The 21,746-nt window shown below is 46.6% G+C and overlaps 1 protein-coding gene across 2 annotated transcripts in view; it reads right to left on the bottom strand.

Moving 5' to 3' along the window:
• The window catches only part of PPP1R1B (protein phosphatase 1 regulatory inhibitor subunit 1B), a 69,042-nt gene extending 51,487 nt beyond the window's left edge, over positions 1–17,555 (bottom strand). For both annotated transcript variants that reach the window (XM_084804496.1, XM_084804495.1), the window contains exons 1-3: positions 17,290–17,555; positions 7,718–7,778; positions 2,434–2,456 (exon numbers count right to left, since the gene is read on the bottom strand). In XM_084804496.1, the coding sequence (XP_084660622.1) occupies positions 2,434–2,456; positions 7,718–7,778; positions 17,290–17,382 (177 nt within the window). In that variant the 5' untranslated portion in view covers positions 17,383–17,555. The remainder of the gene's footprint in view (positions 1–2,433; positions 2,457–7,717; positions 7,779–17,289) is intronic.
• Positions 17,556–21,746: the final 4,191 nt, after the last annotated feature.

Genomic DNA, 21,746 nt, shown 5'->3' with positions numbered 1-21,746 from the left:
TATGCAGTTATGTCCATTGCAAAGACAAGGCAGAATTACCCAGCCAAGCAAAGGCTGGTAGAAGGAAACAACCCCAGAGCAGTGACTCACACAGAGACACAGCAGGCAGTCTCTCTTGTGAGTACTTTGGGCTCACAGGAACTCTTAGTTGTTTAATTAATTCTTTTTTTTCCACAGCTCACTGGGGTCCCCTGGCACAAAGTTTGGGCATTCTTGGGCTAATTAGTTTCAACTCCCCTGGGAGTTCCCTCTCTGCACGCTGAGTACTGGTATTAAGGTCACAACATGGCACAGGAAGCCGTGTTGCTCTTTATCAGGGCTGTCACAAGCACAATCCAGTCAGTGTCCCTGACATTCACACAATCATTCCAGACAGCAGCTCAAACTGCAGTGGCCAGCCACACTAGCCAGAGAAAGAAACTGCATTTCCCCCAGCATGTTGAGGGGAATGCCGGAGGGCTGAATGATGGGGAAATGCAATATTCCCCAAACAGAACTGCTTCCTGGAATGAAAGACATTTGGACCCCATCCACGGATTGCACAGAAGCTTTTTTATTGCCATGTAAACAGACTGTCTTGAAATGTTCTAAGCCTCTGTTAGGAGAAGCAGTCCTCAGTACTGAGAAATTCTGCCCCTCCTGACTGTAGATACTTGGGGGGTGGGGGGTGGCTGAGAAGGCTAAGTAGCGAAGAGCAAGGGCCCTACACCTTCCTCAGTCAGCACACACATGTGCAGAGCAGAAATGCACACATTTTTTGTCATTGCGTAACCTAAGCCCCAAGATATGATAGTGTGGTGGTTTTCAGAGTGTATTCTGAGGAAAGCTAGAGTTCCTCAGAATCTTAGCACTGTGTCCTCAATAAGATCAGTGTTGGGAAACAAGCTTCCTTGCAAGAAAGCTTGCCTACGGTTACCAAATGTCCCTGTACAATGTACAAATTAAGGAGAATAACGGGGTGGTTATAGGACAGCCTTTCCCAACCTGGTGTCCTCCAGATGTGTTGGAGCATTCCTCCCAGAAATGCCAGCCAGCATGGCCAATGGCTGGCTAGACTGGCCACAGGGAATTCTGGGAGCTGTAGTTCCAGCATACTCCAGGTTGAGGAAGGCTGTTTCTAGAAGGGTATGCTCTCAGTTCACATGGAGCAATGGTGGGTTCGTCAGATCTGGCCAGTGCCCCACATGAACCAATTATGTGCTCTAGAGCATGTTTCACAGTCCTCTGCAGATGCAGCAGATGAGCTGATGTGAAATTGGTTCCTTGGTAAAACGTCTGAAAATCACACTGTGATAGAGGGAAATATGCACACTCTCGACTACCAACACACACACACAAGAACATAAGGAGAGCCATCTGGTCCAGTATTCTGTTCACACAGTGGCCAACCAGCTCTCGATGAGGAAACCACAAGCAGGACGCAAGTGCAACAGCACCCTCCCGCCCATGTTCCCCAGCAACTGGTATGCATAGGCTCACTGCCTCAGGTACTGGCAGTGGCACATGGCGCTCAAGCCTAGTAGCCACTGATAGCCTTTTCCTCCAGGAATTTGTGTAACCCCCTTTTAAAGCCATCCCGGTTGGTGGCCATCACTACATCTTGTGGAAGGGAATTCCATAGTTTAACTCTGCACTGTGTGAATAAGTCCTTCCTTTTATCTGTCCTGGATCTCCCACCAATGTGCAGAGCAGAAATGCATACATTGTTTGTCGTTCTGTAACCTATGCCCCAAGATACGATAGTGTGGTGGTTTCCAGAGCGCATTCTGGGGAAAACCCAGAATGCACAGTAGTGCAGGCCGGGCTCCTCTGGAGACCGCCAAGGGCTTGGCAAGGAGATGGAGAGAGAATCACTCCTCTACCTGGCACCCCGGCTGGCTGGCTCAGCTTCGTGCACTCATGCTTTCCTGGCACACCCTGAAGCTGAGCCACCTGGGCTGTGCCTCCTCAGTGGGGGAAGGCGCAAGGCTGGAAACGCTGCCCTGTCCAAAGCACTAGGTGGATCGTCCAGCTGGGGAGAGCCCACGCCTGGCGCTTCAGCCCCTGACATAATTTGGCCCGTGAAGGGCTTGCTGGTGGCTGGGTCATCTGGCCTGCCACTCAAAATGGTTCCCCACCCCTGCCATAGTGCATTCTTTAGGGCACATCTACACTACAAATGTATATCAGTTTTACACCAAGTTAACTCTGTTGACTTCCCCCAAAGAACCCTGGGAACTGTAATTTGCTTAGGGTGCTGAACATTCTCTATTAGAACTCCCTGCCCACCCACTCTTAACAGAACTACAATTCCCAGAATTCTTTGGGGAGAAGAAATACTTGTTCAACCAGTTTAGGTGTGCAGCGTAGATATGCCCTTATAGCTTCTTTCACCCAACTGCCCCTTCCTTTTTACCCCACCTTTCACTCCTGGTTATAATCCACAATACTGACCTGGTATGGGGTTGCTTCATCTTCTGTAATGAGCAGAGTGGGTAGGCAGAATATGCGAAAGAAGAAGAAAAGATAACATTGTCAGTTCAAAAAGAAGAAGAGTGCAAAGAACAATTCTCATTCGGTGTCCCAAAGGATTAAATTCATGGCTCATGGATGTCTCGTGACACACTTGTGTTGGGGGCCCTGAGGCCCAATTCCTGCATTCAAGCGGCCCGGCAACCACTTGAAACAAAACCGTGTTGAGGCAACTCCACCAGCTATCTGTGTGAATAGCTCCACGTCTGGTTGATTTTAACAATGCCAGTGCAAACCAGAGAAAGTGCGACTGGAGTTTATTGCAAGGAAGCCGTTACAGAGGCAACCCTCTATCTGAAGGGCTCTCCAGTTGACGTCTGCTTTAAAGGTGAAGAACCATAAGAAGGGAGCGCGGGTGGAAGCTTTGAAGTTGTCCATAATCAACAGTTAGCACTTGGCCAACAGACTGAGCATGGACTGCATTTCTATTTAAATTATGGAAATTAGTTATAAATTGGGATCTGTGCCTACCCTCTAGCATATACACATTTCATGCCAATCTACATCATCTTTTATCCTCTTTTCCGGTGATGCCTTAGTGGCCACCCTAGCGGGATAGCCGTGGTTAAAACCTCCCCAGGCTGCGCAGTGAGTCACTTCTGCATGTGGTCTGCTGCATGGAATTGGCTCCCTACCACTGTGTTCAAGTAACACCCACTCAGCTACTTGAATTGGCTCTCTATTAGTTCCTGAGCCACGTTCAAGGTTATGTTATTATCATATAGAGCCCTAAACAACTTGGGACCAGGATACCTAGCGGACTGCCTCCCCTTATACGTACCCAGGCGACACATAGAGGAGTTTCTGCTAGTCATTTAAAAAAACAAACCCAGAATGTCGCCATGAAGAACCTTGACAGAGGGCCTTCTCTGTAGCAGCACCCACCCTCTGGAAAACCCTCCCCCGTGCCGTTCCGGAGGCAGAAAATGTGGCATCTTTTAAACGCCTCCTGAAAACACACCTTTTCACACAGGCTTTCCCTGGGCTGTAACTGCTGCTGGGTTTTACCTTCATTTTACCTGTTTTTTTAAAAAAAAAACTTTTAACAGTTTTATATAATGTTTTTTCAAGTTGTATTTTATGGTTTTAATTGTGAACTGCCCAGAGAGCCTCGACTATAGGGCAGTATAAAAATGTAATAAATAAATTAAATAAATAAACCAGGCTGAAGTGTTTTCTCCTACAGCAATTCCCCGTGAAACCCATTATGCATAGGGTGAGAGCAGCTGCCTCCATGCTTAGCTATTTAGCATAGGGTCCACTAGTGAATGGAGTGAGTATAGGTCAGTGTCTAGCCAAATGGAATGAGGACTGCCTTTGAAATCATACCCATGGGGGCAAGTGGGAGCAAAGGCAGTACGTCATTTCCAAAATGATAGGTGTCAGCTGGACATCTGACCTGGAACCACCATCCCCTTCCCTGTGTCTCACTTAGCGATGTATGAGAATTTCGTTCATGTTTGAAACGTTGTCAAAAATGCCCTGCTTGCAACCCTGAATGCAAGCATGAATGTGACCATATTTGGGGGGAAAAGCTCGCACATTCTCAAGCTTGCGATCGCATTCACAAAATGCATCCTTTGAAAAATGTGCACTACAAAATGTGCATTTCCCAAAAAGAATGCATTTTCACATTTTAATCAATGGGTGGGAGGAAGTGTGCATTTGGGTGTGTGCTTGGAAAAATGCGCATTTCTCCTGTTCAAAACGTGCATTTCCTGTTTGAAAAAAGCCCACACCCATGTTTGGGATCGAGGTGGAAGCAAAACAAACATTGAGGTGGAAAAAGGAGAACCTCCACAAGTTTAAACATCATTCATTTGCCCATCCCAAGTCCCACTGTGATTTTTTTAGATCAGATGAGAGTGGAGTTAGAACAAAGAGAGGACTCAGAAAGGAGTTCTCAGTGGTTGCTCCTCAGTGCTGGAACTCTCATTTTTCTGCCGCTAACCAAAATCCAGGCATCTTCCTGGGTTTCTCTCAGACCTTTGGCTTGGGAAAATGTTTAACTGCCAGGGATAAACAAGATGGTGGGCATCAGGAACATAGTTTAATTCAACGCTCTTGTTTACTAAACATTATCTATATCTGGTTGTACTGTTATATTGTCATAAATTAGGCATATCCTCCATTGACCACCAGTATCACTCGTGAAGCCCAGAAGTGGGAAAGGGGAATGGCCCCTTACTCTTTCTCATAACCTAAATCAAGGCACATGGAACTTGTGGAAGGAAGTGGCAAGGAACAGAGTTCACACCACCTAAAAAAGCCTGCTTTACATTTTGAGACACCTGCACCCAGAACACAGGAGGGTTCAGAGGCTGCTTTGCATCTGCCCCAGGAAGTTCTGGGAGAAAACAGGGAGGTTTCTTTCTTAAGGAGGTTTCTCATTCTCAGGCATAGCCAGAGTTGGGAATGAGAAGGCGAGGTGTTTGAAAGCCTCAGCCAGAACCACCTGAAATGCTGTATTTTCTGACCTAGTGGTTTCTCAGTAGGACATCAGACTTTCCCTTTCCTATTCCTAGGCAACAGAAATTCATGCACCACGGTGGCGCTGAGCATGGCAGGGACCAAACTTGATGAGGATATCTTCGTTCAGATTTCCCATCTGCTTTTAATTTCTTTTAAAGCAACTTGGGGAGGCCCAGATTGAATTGGGACCGTGGCACTGGAGTAGAGGGCTTTAATCCTTTCCCCTACTGTTTTCTTGATCCAATCACCCCCAGCCCAAGCTTCTATTTGCCCCATTAGGGAAAGGATCAGTGTACCAGGACGTTGCCCATAATGGGATAAATAGCACCTGGGGAAAGCATTTTGGCTAGGAAAATGGCACATGGGGTTAACCCCCCTCTCCCATCACCACAGACCCAGTTTAATTCCTAGAGCTCTGCAGTTGCTTTTAAACAAAATTAAAACGGGTGGAAATCCAATTATGGATCTCCAACATTTCATCAAGTTTGGCATTAGGAGAATTTTGCTTCTGCTGCAACCCAAGTAATAATGTTTAGAAGTAAAGTTAAACTTGCTTGGAACCTATGCTATGTCCTGTGATCACAGAAGCTTTTATTTCTAATCCCCAAAGCCCCTGGAAGTTATTTGCTTGAGCCAGTGGTGAATGAGAGACACTCTCCACGTGTTTAGAGGTGCACTTGTCTTCCACCAGTGTGAATATTGATTTATTTATTTGTAATTCTTGTATACAGCGTAATAGAGTAAAATTCTAAATATCTGAAGAAGGAGTGAGGGAGCAGGCAAAGGGAACATCAGGGCCTGCTCCAATTGAAGTGCCCCTCCTTTGGGAGATGAGAGGGGGGAACAGGGTCATCCCACCAGCCCCGCTGACAGTCTGCCTAATTCTTTTTTCTCCCCTCCCCATCGCCTTTTCCTTGTGTGTCATGTCTTCTTTAGATTGTAAGCCTGCGGGCAGGGACTGTCTTTTTTGTTCACTGATTGTAAGCCGCTCCAGGAGCCTTTTTTGGCTGAGGGACGGGATAAAAGTACAACAAATAAATAAATAAATACCTTAGTTTACATACAAAAGATCACAATTAAAAATTATATAATACAACACTAAAACATTTTGACTTCTAACAACAAATGTAAGATAAAAAGAATATGCAGAGCGGGAGGAATACGTCCTTCCACGTCTCAAACTGAGCCATGAGATTTGAAAGCAGACGGTTTTCAGTGCTTGAGCTCTGCCCCGGAACTTATGCAGAAAGTATGTCTGGGCATTGGGCTGTAGCTCAGTGGCTGAGCACCTGCTTTGCATGCAGAAGGTCCTGGGTTGGGTCCCCAGCATCTCCACGTAGGGCTGAGAAAAACATCTATCTGCCTGAAACCCTGGAGAGCAGCTGCCCGCCAGTGTTGGCAATACTGAGCTACATGGACTTGTGTAAGGCAGCTTCCTGTCCTCTAGCTGCTCTGAGTAGCCACAACCGTTTGAGGTTAAAAAGTTGAACTTCTAGAGTAAATGTAAGGGCATCTGGGAATGCATTAACACCCAAAGGACTTGTTTCAGAAACGAAGCCATTGCATTACCCAATGCACGCTATGAAAAACTGTACTTTCATGGCCCAACCCTGAGATCTGAAAAACAGCCAGCCCCTGGCAAATTTCAGCTGAAACCAAGTAAAGAAAGCAGTTCATCTACTGTTCTGACGGTGAAAGTTTCCTGGCCACATGAACATAGTTGGAGGATGTGTCAGGGAATGTTCCTTGGAAGGGAACCAGCCCGTGGAATAGGTAGATTCTGTCTTATATGCCATGCCTACCCCCCCTGTGAGACAGGAGGGCTGTTGTCTAGAGGAGAGCTGCCAAGGGTTGGGAGACCATCCACCTTTAACAAGAGATCCCCAGGACAAGAGTCCCCAGCTATAGGGACTGAAACGTGAGAATGAAAAAAGCACCAAGGATGAGCAATGCTGAATGTGCAATTTGGCAAGGAGGTAAAGCGAGGCTTGTGGGTAGGAGGGAAGCAATGGATAATTGTCTCTGCAGCTCTATGCAGAATAAAAGGCTTTTTTCTCCTCTGTTCTTACTCTGTGCTTTTCTTACAAAAGTGGAAATGCTTTATTTCTGAATCTTTAATTGTTTAGTATAAGCACAATCATATACATATCTATGCAAAAGAAAGTCCCATTGAGTTCAGTGGGGTTTACTCCCAGGAAAATGGGCACAGGATCAGGTTGTTTTTTTAAGGGACAGCGTAATGTAGCAGCTAAGAGGATGAGCTGAGAAGGCCCCCTGTTTAAATCTTGCCTGAGCTGCACACCCACTAGGCAAAGTCCAATGCTCTCAGCTTCAGCATTCTACCCGATCTGCAAAATGAGGGTTATACTACCAGCCAACCTTACAGGGTTGTTGTAAAGGTTACTGGCATGTGAAGCACTTTGAAATGTTCTGTAAAAATCCCATTATAAAGCACACATAGAAAACAATCCTATAACCCTAGATATAAGAATCAGAAGGAAGGGTGTTCAGTTTCTCTCAGGAAAATATTTTTAGAAACCTCTTTTTATCTCAAGTATAATGCTTTGATTTTTTTTCTTTTTGAGCAAAATAAGGAGCCACTGCTAGCCAGACCAGAGTAGCCAACGCTGGCCTCGATGGACCAAGTTCTGGCTTGGTGTAAGACAGGTTCAAATGTTCACACATCTCCCTCCCGCACACCAATCCCTCTCTGTTCAGAAGAATCAAGACTCACCAGGGGATGAAGTTTCCGACAGTTGGAACAGCAAGGCTGGAGTTGGTCTTCGCCGACGGATCTGGAACGGGAATCATACGGAAAGTTTGGGCAATGCATACATTTGGGGGGCTGTGTCCTGAGACACTCTCCCTCCGTCCCTGCCAGCTTTGCCTCTAGAATGCCACAACCCAACTACTGCGATGTACTCCTCTGTGGGGCTGTCCTTGTAGCATGTTTGGGAGCAGTGACTGGTGGCACGTTTATAGGGTGGCCATGTGACCTACTTTATGGAGGATGGTCCCCTACTGAAGGGCTGTTAGAGGACAGTCCTCTATTTGAAGGTGCCCTCTATTTGAAGGGCTACTCTTACCAAGCCAAGTTTAAATATAAAGAATTTTTAAGAAAGGACAGCAGGGGCCTTGAAGTTGCTATCAACAGTTAGCACCTGGCCAGGAGACTAAGCAGGCACACAGGTTCCCTGCTCACAGTCTTCCCAGCTATGGTGGTATTTCTACTTGAGCTGCAGTCGTTATTTCTAAATTGGCATCTAAATTGGCATCTAAACTGGCGTTACTTCTAAACTGGCATCTATATCGGCACACGCAGGTTTTAGCAGATCCATATCCTGTTTTGTCCTCTTTTTTGTCATGCCTAAGTGGCCATCCTGGGGGTGTGGACCACTGGAAACCTATTGCTCCAAACTCCTTCAGCCTTGTGGACCCAATAAAAGGTGCTGGTTCTGGCCTGCCCTTCCTGTTTCTTCCTGCAGGGCCAGCCCAACCATACAGGCAAACTAGACAATTGCTTGGGGTGCCAAATTTCCAGGGACACCTCCCTCAGCTTGATACTCAGAGAGACAGCCTCTGCCTGCACTTCTGGAGGAGGCACGCCAAGGCAGCTCAGTTGCTGGGCGCTCTTTCCTGCGTGCCAGGGGACACAACTGGGAGCCTGCTAATATCCATTGGCTGCCCAGAGGGGAGGGAAGGAAATAAAGAAGCAGCAAACACGAACAATGAAAATGAGGAAAAAGTACCCCGGTTAACTCTTCATAATTTAACGTGATTGTTACACTCCAGCTGCTCAGCATATCCGAAGACACTGGGTGCTGGAGGAGAGTTGGAGGGGCTTTAATTTGCTGTGAAGAGTTTTTTTTAAAAACACCCCCAGCATCCTGGGCCAGCCCTGCTCTTCTTTCCTGTTTGCTTGCTCCCCTTGCATCTCTCTTCCCTTACTCCTAGCTGCTGACGTTGTCTCCTTTCCAGCACCATTGAAAACTAGCTTGCAAATGTCTTGCAGGTGTCTATCCCCCACCCTTGCTTTTTTTTTTGTGCTTATGTTACTCTGTAACAGGGGTGTTGAACCTTTTTTCAGCCTGAGGGCTGCATTCAATATCAGAAAAGCTCTCAGGGGCCACATTCTAGTGGTGGGTGGGCCAAAGGCAAAAATGGGTGGGGCCGAAACAGAGAAATACCAAAAATACCAGCATATTTTAGCTTCAAGCTCTTTCTTCCAGTAACTCAGCCTTACGAGAGGAACTTCAACCTTTTACAATGGGGAGAAAACAGAAAAAACCAGGAAACCGCCAAAGGATTGGTGGTTGGGGGAAGGGTGGTGGGCCAAGGAAGGGGGCATGGCCATCTGGGGAACCTCCAAGGGCTAGACTGGGACCCCAGGTGGGCCAGATTTGGCCCATCGGCCTGAGGATCAACAGCCCTGCTCTATAAACTGCCATGTACATTGATGGCAACAGTAATTTCTTGGGCCTGACATGTGACAGACTCTGCTTTTTCTTCCCCACAAACAGTGCATGGTCCAGTTTGTTCATCCAGCAGAATCAAGTGGAGCTTAGGAAGATTGTCCTGGATTTTAAGAAATAACTGATCTTGCTTTACTGGACTTGCTGGGAAGACCATTCAGAAAATGATATCCTACCTGTCATAAGACAATAAAAGATGTCTTATTGTAAAAGGCAAATGCCAAATGTTTAATTTTAAATTTTAAATTATTAAGAATTTGAAAATGTAAACAAGTAAGATTAAATTGTATTAAAGAGAAGACAACACAGAGACACAGGCAGGTTCACAATGAATTCTGGGTAACTGGCATTACAATAATGGCCAAGTTGACCTGGATGGTATCCAAAGAGAAAATGTTGAGTTAAAACCCTATCACTTGGGCCCAAAAATTATTTGAGTAACAAACAGTTGTGGTCAAAAGCTTAAAATGTTCATTTATCAATTAATGAACAAAACATACTGTGCAAGGTATACACTTCAAAAGCTTGATATACAGTTACACTATCTAGGAAAAAAATAGACTTTGGTTGAACTGGCAAATTTTGAGTAAGGAGTTATCTTCTCAAAAGTATAATTTAAAATTGATCTCATCTAGCCTGAAAGGTGTATGTATAGCCTTTTATATACTATTTTTTTAGAATGTTTAACAATGAGATAATTAAGACTGTGAGCCCTAATTTATGGGACAGTAGATAATATTAGTTATGAGGTAATTTCTACACAAAAAATATGAATATGTGCTGATTTCAGAATGGGAGAGCTCACTAGCCCTGAGTATATGTCAGTTGAATAGCCTATTCAGGAATAGGTAACTTGGTATTTAGAATATCTCTCTTTTTTAAGGTATCAGGACTAAAAGTCTAAGAACAAGAAATAGTTAAGAAATCCTATTTCTTTTTAAGCTATTAAGATCTAAGGATCTTTACCAAATCTCTGTTTAACAACAAGAAATGTTTATATGTCATTATATACTTGGGGCTGCCTGTATATTTAGTTTGGAAACGTCAACTGGTACAAAATACAGCAGCCAGGTTGGTCTCTGGAACATCCTGTGGAGACCATATTACACTGGTTTTAAAATCTTTATACTGGCTGCCCCTTTGTTTCCAAGCAAAACATAAAGTGCTGGTTCTGACCTTTAAGGCCTTACATGCTCTAGGTTCAAGGTACCCCAGCGCCTCCTCCCCTACATCCCAGTCCGCCACCTAAGGACCTCTGAGGGCTCCCTGCTGCGGCTGCCTATGGTGAGACAGGCAGCTACATGCCAGAGGGCCTTTTCCTTGGCCGCCCCTCAACTGTGGAATGACCCGCAGGTTGAAACGCACCTGCTGACCTCCTCGAAGGTTTTTAAGCAGGCATTAAAGACCCTATTATTCCGGCAGGCCTTCCCCTTTTAGAACTCTTGTTCCTTTTGCTGACTCTTGCATACTGTTTTTAAACTGAGTTGTTTTAAGCTGTGTTGTTTTATTGTTGGATTTTTTAAAAACTGTTTTTAGTTCAAAGATGTTTTTAGTTATATGTTGTTCATATATACTGTCCATAGACTTTTACGTAAATGGTTTTTAAACTCTGTATATTGTATTTTAATGTTTAACTTTTGTAAACTGCCCAGAGAGCTTCGGCTATGGGGCAGTATAGAAATGTAATTAATTAATTAATGATGATAATAATAAGCAGCAGCAGCACAATATATGCTGATGTGGTGTTATAAGTATATTTCTAATAAAAATGAAAAATGGATCAAAAAAGATTTTCCTTTACTAATTCTTGTTAGTACAAAACCTGGATTGCAACCCCAGAAACAATCTTGGGTGTTTAGAAATATTTTTATCTGCTCTAGGGTGTAAGCAGGCAGCTAAATGTTCCAAAAGTACTGAACTATAGACAGATAGCGCAAAGTCAAAATCGTAACAAGCTGCCTTGTACCTGGTCAGACCACTTGCCCATCCAGGCCACTATCGTCTATTCTGACCGGCAATGGCTCTCCAGGGACTCAGACAGAGGCCATTTTCATCACATGTGGCCACCTGATCCTTTTAATTGGAGATGCAAGAGACGGAAACTGTGACCTTCTGCGTGCCAAGCGTGTACTCTACCACTGAGCTACAGCCCCTCCCCAAAGTGGTAAATCTTTTCCTAGCTGCAGGTGAGGAACTGCATATTTGAATCTTTCTCCATTGGGGAGGGGGGCAGAACTCCCTGCTCATAGAAAAATAGCATGTCAGGGAGATGGTTAGGCTGAACCTTTCTCCCTGACGAGGAAGTTTTGATTATGGAGGAGCATTCAAACAAATTCAGAGTCTATCAATGACTATTAGCCATGATAACTAAATGAATTTCCTTGTTCAAGAACAATATACCCCTGAATGTCAAATGCTGGACAGAAATATAGGCTGGAGAAGCTGTTGTGTTCATGCACAGCCTGCAAACTTCCCAGAGGGATCTACTTAGAATCATAGAGTCGGAAGAGGCCATTTCAGCCACTGAGTCCAACCCCCTGCTGAGTGCAAGAATCCAGTTTGAAGCATCCTTGAGACATGGCTGTCCAGTCACTGCTTGAATACCTCCAGCGACAGAGAGCCCACCACCTCCTTAGCCAGTTGGTTCTGTTGTCTGACTGCTCTGACAGTTAGGACATTTTTCCTGATGTTCAAACAAAATCTGCCTTCCTGTAACTGAAGCCTGTCTCTTGGATGATACAGAGCACATTGCAGCCCTCTTGGATGATAGAGCATCTTGGATGACACAGAACAAAATGTGGACCTCTTCTGCGTGACAACCCTTTAGGTACTTGAAAAGTGCTATCATATCCCCCTCCCCCCCCACTGCTGCTCCATCTTCTCATCTTGAGGCTATAAACATACTTGGTTCCTTCAATCTTTCCTCACAAGACTTCATTCCTAGTCCCCTGATCACCTTTGTTGCCCTTCTCTGAATTTGCTCCAATTTATCTGAATCCTTAAAGTGTGGTGTCCAGATCTGAGGTGAGGTCTGACCAGCACAGAATAGAGTGGAACTATTACTTCCTGTGATTTTGAAATTATACTTCTACTGATGCAACCTAAAATTGCATTTGTCCTTTTTGCAGCCACCTCACATCGATAACGGATATTCAGCTTGTGATCAACTATAAGTCCAAGATCTTTTCCACACATACTATTGCTAAGTCAAGTATCCCCCATCTTATTATATCTGTGCATTTGATTTCTTTTCCCTAAATGAAGAACTTTGCACAGTCTTCTAAGGTATCAGCTATCCATCTGCAAATGTGATAAGCACTCCCCCCATTACTTAAGTCATTAAGTACAATGTTGAAGAGTACAGGGCCCAGGACCAAACCCTCTGGCACCCCACTCGATACCTCCCTCCAATCTGATTAGCAACCATTGATGAGCACTGTTTGGGTACAGGTCCCCAGAGAGCTGTGGATCCACCCAGTAGTAGTGCCATAACTAGCTTGCTAATCAGAATATCATGGGGCACTTCGTCAAATGCCTTGCTGAAGTCAAGATATCCTATGTCCACAGCATTTCCATGATCTACTATGGAAGTTACCTGCTCAAAAAATGAAATAATTAATAATCATATTAGTCTGGCAGGACTTGTCCTTGACAAACCCATGCTGGTTTCTAGGGAACATTAAGTGTCAAGGTGCCTACAGATAGAACACTTTATCATCTGCTCTAGATTCTTCCTGGATATTCATGTCAGACTGACTGGTCTAGAATTCCGCAGATCTTCCTTTTTGCCCTTCTTTGAAGATAGGGACAGCATTTGCCCTCCTCCAGTCCTACAGTACCTCACCTGTTCTCCATTCTGCCATGGAGGGCCAGTGCTTCCTAAGGATTGTCAAGCATGCAGAATGAATATAAGCTGAAAGCCCAGTAAGGTCTAAAACAAAGAGTCTTGTGACACCCTGAAGACCTACAAACTCATATATGTACGAGGGAGAGGGGGAAGGGAAACACTGGTGAGTAAAAGCCATGAAATGTGAGAGGTATGAAATTTTAGAAGCATTTTATGGCCTTTATGCACCAATGTTTACAATCTGCCCTTCTACCTAGGGATGTATGGATTTTGTAAAATTTGTTCGGTCTGCATTTCACAGCTAGTCAGGTGCCTTTCGTTCCGTAATCCAGTCATTGACAGAATTGGATTTTTTTTCCCAATTCCCTGAATTTGCGCAAAAAATCACTCTTACACAAATGCACAAATCCCCCCCCCAATGTGCAAACCCTCCCCACAATGCACAAATTCCCTCCAAATTCACATTTTCATGCTTTAGCCTATGGGAGAAATCTGCATTTTCAGTGGGTTTTTTTTTTAAATTATTTGTATTTTTCTATGACTACATTTGTGTAAAATTCCAGAAAGTTGAAAAAAAAAAAAAAACAGTTCCCAAGTCTGCGGAATCCACGTGACTCAGGAAAAGCTGGTCCACTGTAGAATCCACAGGTCGTATTCATAGAAATCCAAACTCATTTGATTACATTGCGGATTTCCCTACTTCTACTCCATATAGAACAGTCGAGGTAGGGACCTTGGAGAAATCTGCAACGGATTCAAATGATTTCAGATTTCTGTGAACCTGACCTGCAGATTCTGCAATGGAGTGGCTTTTTCCGAGTCCCATGGATTCTGTGGACTGTTTTTTTTTACTTTGGGGGGGGGATTTGCACTATTTCGCATTAGCACTATGAGCATTAGTGCAAGTGTGCATTAGCACTATTGCACACTTGCACAAATCCACATTAATTAATGCACATTAGGCTACTTTGCATTAACTAATCTGGATTTGTGAACTGTGATTAGCACTAATGCAAATTAGCACAAGGAGATCAGAATTCTGGTTAAAAACAATTATGTCAGTGAGTGGACAACACAATCAAAGGCGCCTGACGATCTGTGAAACACTGACAGAATAGATTTAACAAAATCCAAGCATCCCTAAGTTGAGGATAACCATTTATTCATCTTTGTGGTTTTGGCTACAGCTCTCTCTCTGTTGCTACCAATATTTAACCATTCCTTCCTCTGCTCTAGCCCCTTCTCTGTCTCTGACTCTCTGTATGTGTATGAATGCTGAACTTGAGCACGCTCCGGGAGAGAGCGCAGGACAGGAAGGCCTGGCGTGCTATGGTCCATGGGGTCACGAAGAGTCGGACACGACTGAACGACTGAACAACAAGATAGTGCTGGCATTGATACAATAAAGTTCCACTGGTTTAAGTGGGAGAGCACATGCTTTTCACTCACGCATGTAAATGCATAATTTTGGCTTGATCATACCTCTAGAAATGAATAATAATTTCTGTTGCATGACTAGCGTGCAAATTAATTATTATTCTTCCATTATGTGCATGCACATGCACAAGTGTGTTTAAAATTTCAGTCCTGAATCTAGGTAACCCAAATTCTGAAAAGTCGTCAGCTGTAAATGTGCACGCATGTGCTAATTTTGTATAATGTGCCCTCTTCCACTGGTCATGGGGAGGAGCAAAGAGCAGGGCACTGAAGCCCCTTGACCACTGCAAATCCCGTGTAGTAACCATGTTAGAGATTTTGACGGCCTTCCCCAACTTGCTGCCCTCCAGATGTGTTGGGCTACAACCCCCATCACCACAGACAGCCACTGGGGATGATGGGGTTTGTAGTCCAACACATCTGGAGGGCATCGGGTTGGGGAAGGCTGCAGCAGGCATCATCCAGTTTATCTTCAAAGCCAAAAGAGCCAGAAACTGTGTTTGTTTACTTCCAGATGCGGCTTTTATGGCACCATTGCTCTGCCTCATTCATGGAACTTTAGGGGGGTCCAGATGACATTGTCTTCTACTCGTGACCCTCCTGTGTTTTCTTACCACTTCTTTTTCCTTAATGAAGAAAATCTGTTAATAAGAAAAAGATGGAACAACTGCACAACGCCAACTAATTGCTAGTGCCAGGTGCCCTTCATCTCAAAGCATTGTTTGTTGAAAAAATGAAAGCCAAGGTTTTCAAGGTGTAGATTTCTGCTTTTAGTGTGACTGTTTGCACAGTCTGAGTGCAGAATTGCAGAGAGCACATAGGCAGGTGTGAAAAACTGGGATTTGCATCAGATGAGAATTTGCATATAGGAGTATTAGAAATGAGATGAAGAGCGTTTGCACCCTGATTTTGGAAGGCTGGTTGTGTAGGTATGTATATGTGCATGAAAGTGTGTAAGTGTGTATAGAAGATGAATGTACAAGAGTAAACAATGCACATCTCCATGGGTCTGCACACCCATCGAAAGGAAGGAAGGAAAGAAGGGTTTTAAATGTGTGACTGTGTTTTCCTGTCTGGGTTCAACAGTGCAGTTTGGAGTGTATTCATGGGTTTATCTATGTACATGAGCCAATGCGTATTTATTTAAATGTCTGTGTAAATATAGCCACATATATAGTGCCTTGTTTATGAATGTATTCATTTTTAGTTTTATTTATACCCCCTGCCCACATAAAACATGCTCTCAGGGTTGCTTACAAAAAGTTAAAATTACAATAAAACTAATTTTAAAAAAACAGGAACATCAAAACACCACAATATAAAAGGGTATGAATCACATTATTTACACAAAACATGCATAGCACAACAGATGTGTTATATGAACATAAACAGGCACTTCACCTGAAGCCTTGGAAATAAGTTCCATATATTTCATCAAGTCTCCCATGCACAGAAGGGTTGTCGGATTCAGACTTAGTCATAATTGGCGTAAACCCACTGAAATCAATGGGGCTTAAGTTAGTCATGACTTCAAGAATTCATCATTGAAGTCAAGAGATCTCCTCTAAGCATGACCAGGTCTGGATCCAATCCAGAGTGTTTAAAAGTGAAAACTCAACTGGACCCAGTGCGTGTGTGTATTTCTGCATGTGCATTAAAAAGCAGGCAACACACTGGATGCGCGTGTTTGCACAAGCGGAAAGGTTCCCCATGCATAACTCCCAGCAGATCCATCCCAGCTCAGTTCCACTCCACAACCCCTAGCTGGCGCCTGAGGGTAGCGCCCAACGTGAGTCTACTTTGAGCAGACCCACTGACAACAGATGTGTTATATGAACATAAACAGGCACTTCACCTGAAGCCTTGGAAATAAGTTCCATGTATTTCATCAAGTCTTCCATGCACAGGATGGGTTGTCGGATTCAGACTTAGTCATACCTGGCGTAAACCCCCTGAAATCAATGGGGCTTAAGTTAGTCGTGACTAACTGAAGTCGCACTGCATTCAAGAGATCTCCTCTAAGCAGGACCAGGTCTGGATCCAACCCAGAGTGTTTAAAAGTTAAAACTCAACTGGACCCGGGTGTGTGCGCGCGCGCGTGCATTTCTGCGCGTGCATTAAAAAGCAGGCAGCGCATCGGGTGCGCGTGTTTGCACAAGCGGAAAGGTTCCCCGCGCGAAACTCCCAGCAGATCCGTCCCGTCCCGTCCCGGCTCTGCCGCGCTTTGCAACCCCTCGCCGGAGCCCGAGGGTCGCGCCCGAGGTGGGTCTACTTCGGGCAGACCCGCGGACAACAGATGTGTCGTATGGACACAAACAGGCGCGTCACCTGAAGCCTCGGGAACAAGTCCCCTGCATTCCGCCGGCTCTCCCTTCCACGGGACGGGCTGCCGGGTCCAGACCCAGTCACGCTTGGCGTAAGCCCCCTGGAATCAGGGCGGCGCAACTTAGTGCCACGGCGGAGTTCGGCCCCAGCCCCTCCAGCGGGTCTGCGCGACGCGAGGCTCGCGCCGGGTTGCGCCCCGCGCGCCCGGCCCCGCGCCCGCCTTACCATCTCCACGGCCCGGGGGTCGAGCTGCCCGGGGGGCGCCGGCACGGCGAACTGGATCTTCTTGCGCTCCTTGGGGTCCCCGCCGGGGTCCATGGCGCCCCGCTGCCTCGCCCTCCGCCTCGGCTCGCCGCGCCCGGCCCGCCCTGCGCCCTGGCCGGAGACGCGCGGCGGAGCGGAGCGGAGCGCAGCGCAGCGCTGCCCGGTGCCCGCTTCCCGCTTGGCGGACGGCAGCGCGGGCTGGCGGAGCGCCGCCTCGCTCCAGCTGCGCGGCGGAGCGGGGCAGGTCGCTGGCGGGCGGGCGGGCAGAAGGGGCGGGGCGAGGGCGCTCCCCGGCGGCGAAGCGCGCGCCTCCTCCCGGGCTGGCGCGGCCCCCGCCGCCTCCGCGCGAGCCCCGGCCGCGGCCCGAGGACAGGCGCCCGCCCGGGGAAGGAGCGGCGCCCGGCGGGGGCTGCCTTGGCACGGAGCCGCTCCGCCGGCCCGCCCGCGGCCCCCGCTTCTCCTCAGCCCCGGGACCCCGCGAAAGACCTCTGCCGCGCCGAGGGAGAAGGCGAGGGCGCCTCTGCGCACGTGCAGGGGGCCGCCGCCGCCAGCAGCCTCCGCGCGCCCGGGACTTCCAGGGCCAAGGGGGCGTGAGCCCCCAGGAACGAAGCGCCCGGCTGCGGGGCGCAGGGCCGCCTGGCCACCTGCGGGCGGCCGCCGGGAAGGGCATTCTGAAGCTCAGCCCGGCCTGAATGGCCCGGCCGCGGGAGCCAAGCCCTGGCCGCGTCCGCGCCAGGGCTCCGGAGCGGGAGGCACTTCTGCAGGGCGCCGCCTTCGTCTCGGATGCTCGCCCGCGGCGCGCGCTTGGTCCTCAGCTTACCACCTTCCGCACTTCGTGGCCTCGAGTGCACAGGCGGATCCGTGAGAGCTGGCTGGCTGAGTGACCCAGGCTGCAGAGCCAGGGGGACAAACTGTGCCCCGCTCCGGTGTCCAGCGCCCCCGCCCCCCGCTGCCACCCAAGTCTCATGACCCACCGGGTGCCATCCCTGCCCCACCTCTGCCAGTCGCCACAAGGCTTCACCCCACCACACCAGCCGCCACTGTGATTTGCCAGGTAGCCTCCATCGGATCTCCCACTTTAACAAAAAGGGGTACACAAATTGGATTGGTAGAGTGGCACTGCGGGGAGGAGGACTGAAATGTTCCACCTGTGCCATTAATTTGATTTTCCTGATTTCCCCCCAAGTTGGTATTTGTCCTGCAGGCTGAAAAGAACATATCTCTAAAGCAAAACAAAAGAAAACATGTGAGATGTGATCATGATCCACTGGCTTACTTAATTTGGCCCTTAGCCTCAGGGTGTGAGGGTTTGGCATGCCTGGTTCTGGGGAAGCAGAATTGAATGGGTTCCATGTACATTGATAGAAACCTAGAGAGGGAGAAGCAATTGCCCCCTGCCCTGCCCCATGAGACAACAAAGACTGGGCCATGGGGGCACAGGGTGAGACACAGGCATCCTCCTATGATTTTCTCAATTACATTCTGTTCCCCTTGCTGTTTATTTAGGGAGCAGAGTGAAAAGTATGCTTCTGCTTTTACCAACAGGGCAACGTAATTTACACCAACACTCCCTCCACAGTAAGATGCAGGTAGGTGAGTGTGCAAGCCTAATTTTTGCCTATGGCAGACAAATCGCTTGAGTGGCAACCTGATGCCACATTGTGCTTATTCATGTCCACACAGGGGTCACAGACCAAGCGTACCCAAGTCCAGTGGTCTCATGAGCACTGCAGCAAATAGGCATGCACATGCAAGAGGAGTGTTCCAACAGCTGGATCCAGGCAGGGCTAAAAGGGGAAAAAAACAAAACAGAGGTAAACACACTGAGAAGAAGAGATCAAGGCTGCAAGCCTATAAATATTTCCACGCCAATTTGGAGCTCTGGTCTTAACCTATAAAGCCCTGAACCAAATTATTTGAAGGACTGCCTTCACCCATCCAGTCCTGCTTATATGTTAAGATCTGCCTCAGGGATCCTTCTTGAGTACCAGTGAAGATCAGTCAGGTCGGTGTGCTCAGGAGAAACCTTTTTGGTTTGGTCATGGCCCCAGAACTGTGGAACTCCCTTCCTGTTGACATGCACCTTGCCACTTCAATGCTGCCTTTAATCTGGGATTCTAATTCGTTTACCTGTCTGAGAGCAGCTTCTCAATGGGACTGTTTACATGACACAACAGCCCACTGTGCTATTTAACCCACTGAGGTTGTGGGGCGTGTGTGTCCACTGTTTTGAATAGGCAATCCCTGCTCAGGGGTTGTCATGTCATGCAAATCCAGCAAGCATGGGTGATGTGAAGGTTAAACAACCCTTGCATAACCCAGGGTCTGTTTTAGGGGTATTTTGATGTGCTTTGTTGGAACAAATATGTGGTTTGGCATTCGGACACCAACTCCACCCCTTCTATTTGGTTTCTTGGCCACATTACTTGTCTTTGAGCCTCATCACTTTGTGTTCTATGAAAAAGGCGTTGGAGCAGAAAATTGGTTAAAAATAGTGGCATTGAGTTTGGGAGCTCAGTCTCCCTCTCTGCCGTGTACTTCAATTCTGGGGCAAGTTACTTTTCTTTTAGCCAAATCACTTTGCTTTCTAGAAAACTGGCATTTTATGACTGGCCATGATATCTGTGGTGGCCATTTTGTAAATGGGCAAGCCATTCTTATGGGTGCCATGTTGTTAGAACACCCATGACACTCTCTCTTATCAAAATTCTTAATGTGTCCACCAGCCCAAAAACGTTGGGAACCCCTACTAAAAATGAACAAATAAACCAATAAATATTTACCCGTGAGTCAGTCCTACTGAATTAGATGGGGCTTCCGATTGCATTGTAAATTAGCAGCATGTTGAAATATTGGACATGAACTTCAGGATACAATTCTACATTTCTTGTTCAGAAACCAGCTTGGCACACACTCCTCCAAAGATACCCATTTTCAAAGGGTCCAGGGAAAACGTGAACGTCACTGCTATGTGTTAGCACTGCTCTTCCCCACTTTCACAACAGAACTTTGTATATACAGTTTCTGTCTGAAGTTCAAACATCCGCTTGAGCCCTGCACCCGTTTTGAAGTGCGGGAAGAATGATGCAAAATAAATCGGAATGCAATCTCTGCAGTGAGGTCTCCTGGCCAATGTGATTTACTAATTTATTCTGTTTCTGCTAATTATGAAACCCACTGACACTTCCCTACCCCTGACCACCAGAATGTCTGCCCAGACTCTCCCCTGGGTTCTGTGATTCTGTTAGAGATGTTCACACATCTCTGTTCACACACAGAGAGGAAGGCCAGGATCTCTTCTCCATCATCCCAGAGTGCAGGACACGGAATAATGGGCTCAAGTGACAGGAAGCCAGATTCCGGCTGAACATCAGGAAAAACATCCTGACTGTTAGAGCAATCTGACAATGGAACCAATGACCTAGGGAGGTGGTGGGCTCTCCCACACTGGAGGCGTTCAAGACGAGGCTGGACAGCCATCTGTCAGGGATGCTCTGACTTGGATTCCTGCATTGAGCAGGGGGTTGGATTTGATGGCCTTGTAGGCCCCTTCCAACCCTACTATTCTATGATTCTATGATTCTTAAAGCCTACTTTAGCAACCTGATGTCTTTATTTGTTTGAAACCTTTTTTCATACCAGCCTTCATGACATCAGATTTCAGGGCAGTGTACAGCATAAAACAAACACTAAAAAGACAAAAACAAGAAAACGGTAGTCTTTAGTCCTAAAACAGACAAAAACTTGGTAAATCAGTAACTTTAGATCAGTAAATAAGAAACATATATATTAAAAGATTAGCTGATTGGGATGCTGAATTCTGTGTCTAGTATCAAATTCTACGTTTGTGCAGTGTGACTGCAGAATCAAGCCACAGAGCCCTGCTTGCAATCAAAACACTCTCCCTTGGCCCATCTTTCCTATGACCTGGTTCACATGTAATGGCAAACCATGGTTTAATTAATCACAGTTTGTTGAATTCTGGGTTGTCGTTACTTGCAAACTCCAAACTATAGGTTAACTGTGGGCTGTTTACCACAGGCAACCCAGAATCATGGGTTGATCATGGATTGTTTTGCCAGGCTACAGAGGCAGTGGGCAAGAGTGGTCAAAAAACCCCAGCCATTCTACATGCCAGTAGTACAGTACCAGAAAGGCATTTGGGATACAGGGAGGGGGCAGGCAAAGCAAACAAACAACCCAGGGACTGAGAAAAACCACAGTTCAATCATCTGCCAGACAAACCCTGGGTAGGGCAACAAACCATGGGTTAAATAAAGTGTTACATGCAAACCAGACCGACATCTTCTATCATCATCCTTCTCTCCATTACACTTCATTTCTACAGTCCTCTAGGGACAGGGACTGTAAGCACAATCCTCTGCATATTTATTCAGAAGTAAGCCCTATTAAGTTGG

The sequence above is a fragment of the Heloderma suspectum genome, chromosome 6, assembly GCF_057233095.1.
Source record: "Heloderma suspectum isolate Gila_16-S chromosome 6, 16-S_ref, whole genome shotgun sequence".
Classification (NCBI taxonomy): Eukaryota; Metazoa; Chordata; class Lepidosauria; order Squamata; family Helodermatidae; genus Heloderma; species Heloderma suspectum.
This window is presented reverse-complemented; position numbering and strand designations above follow the sequence as displayed.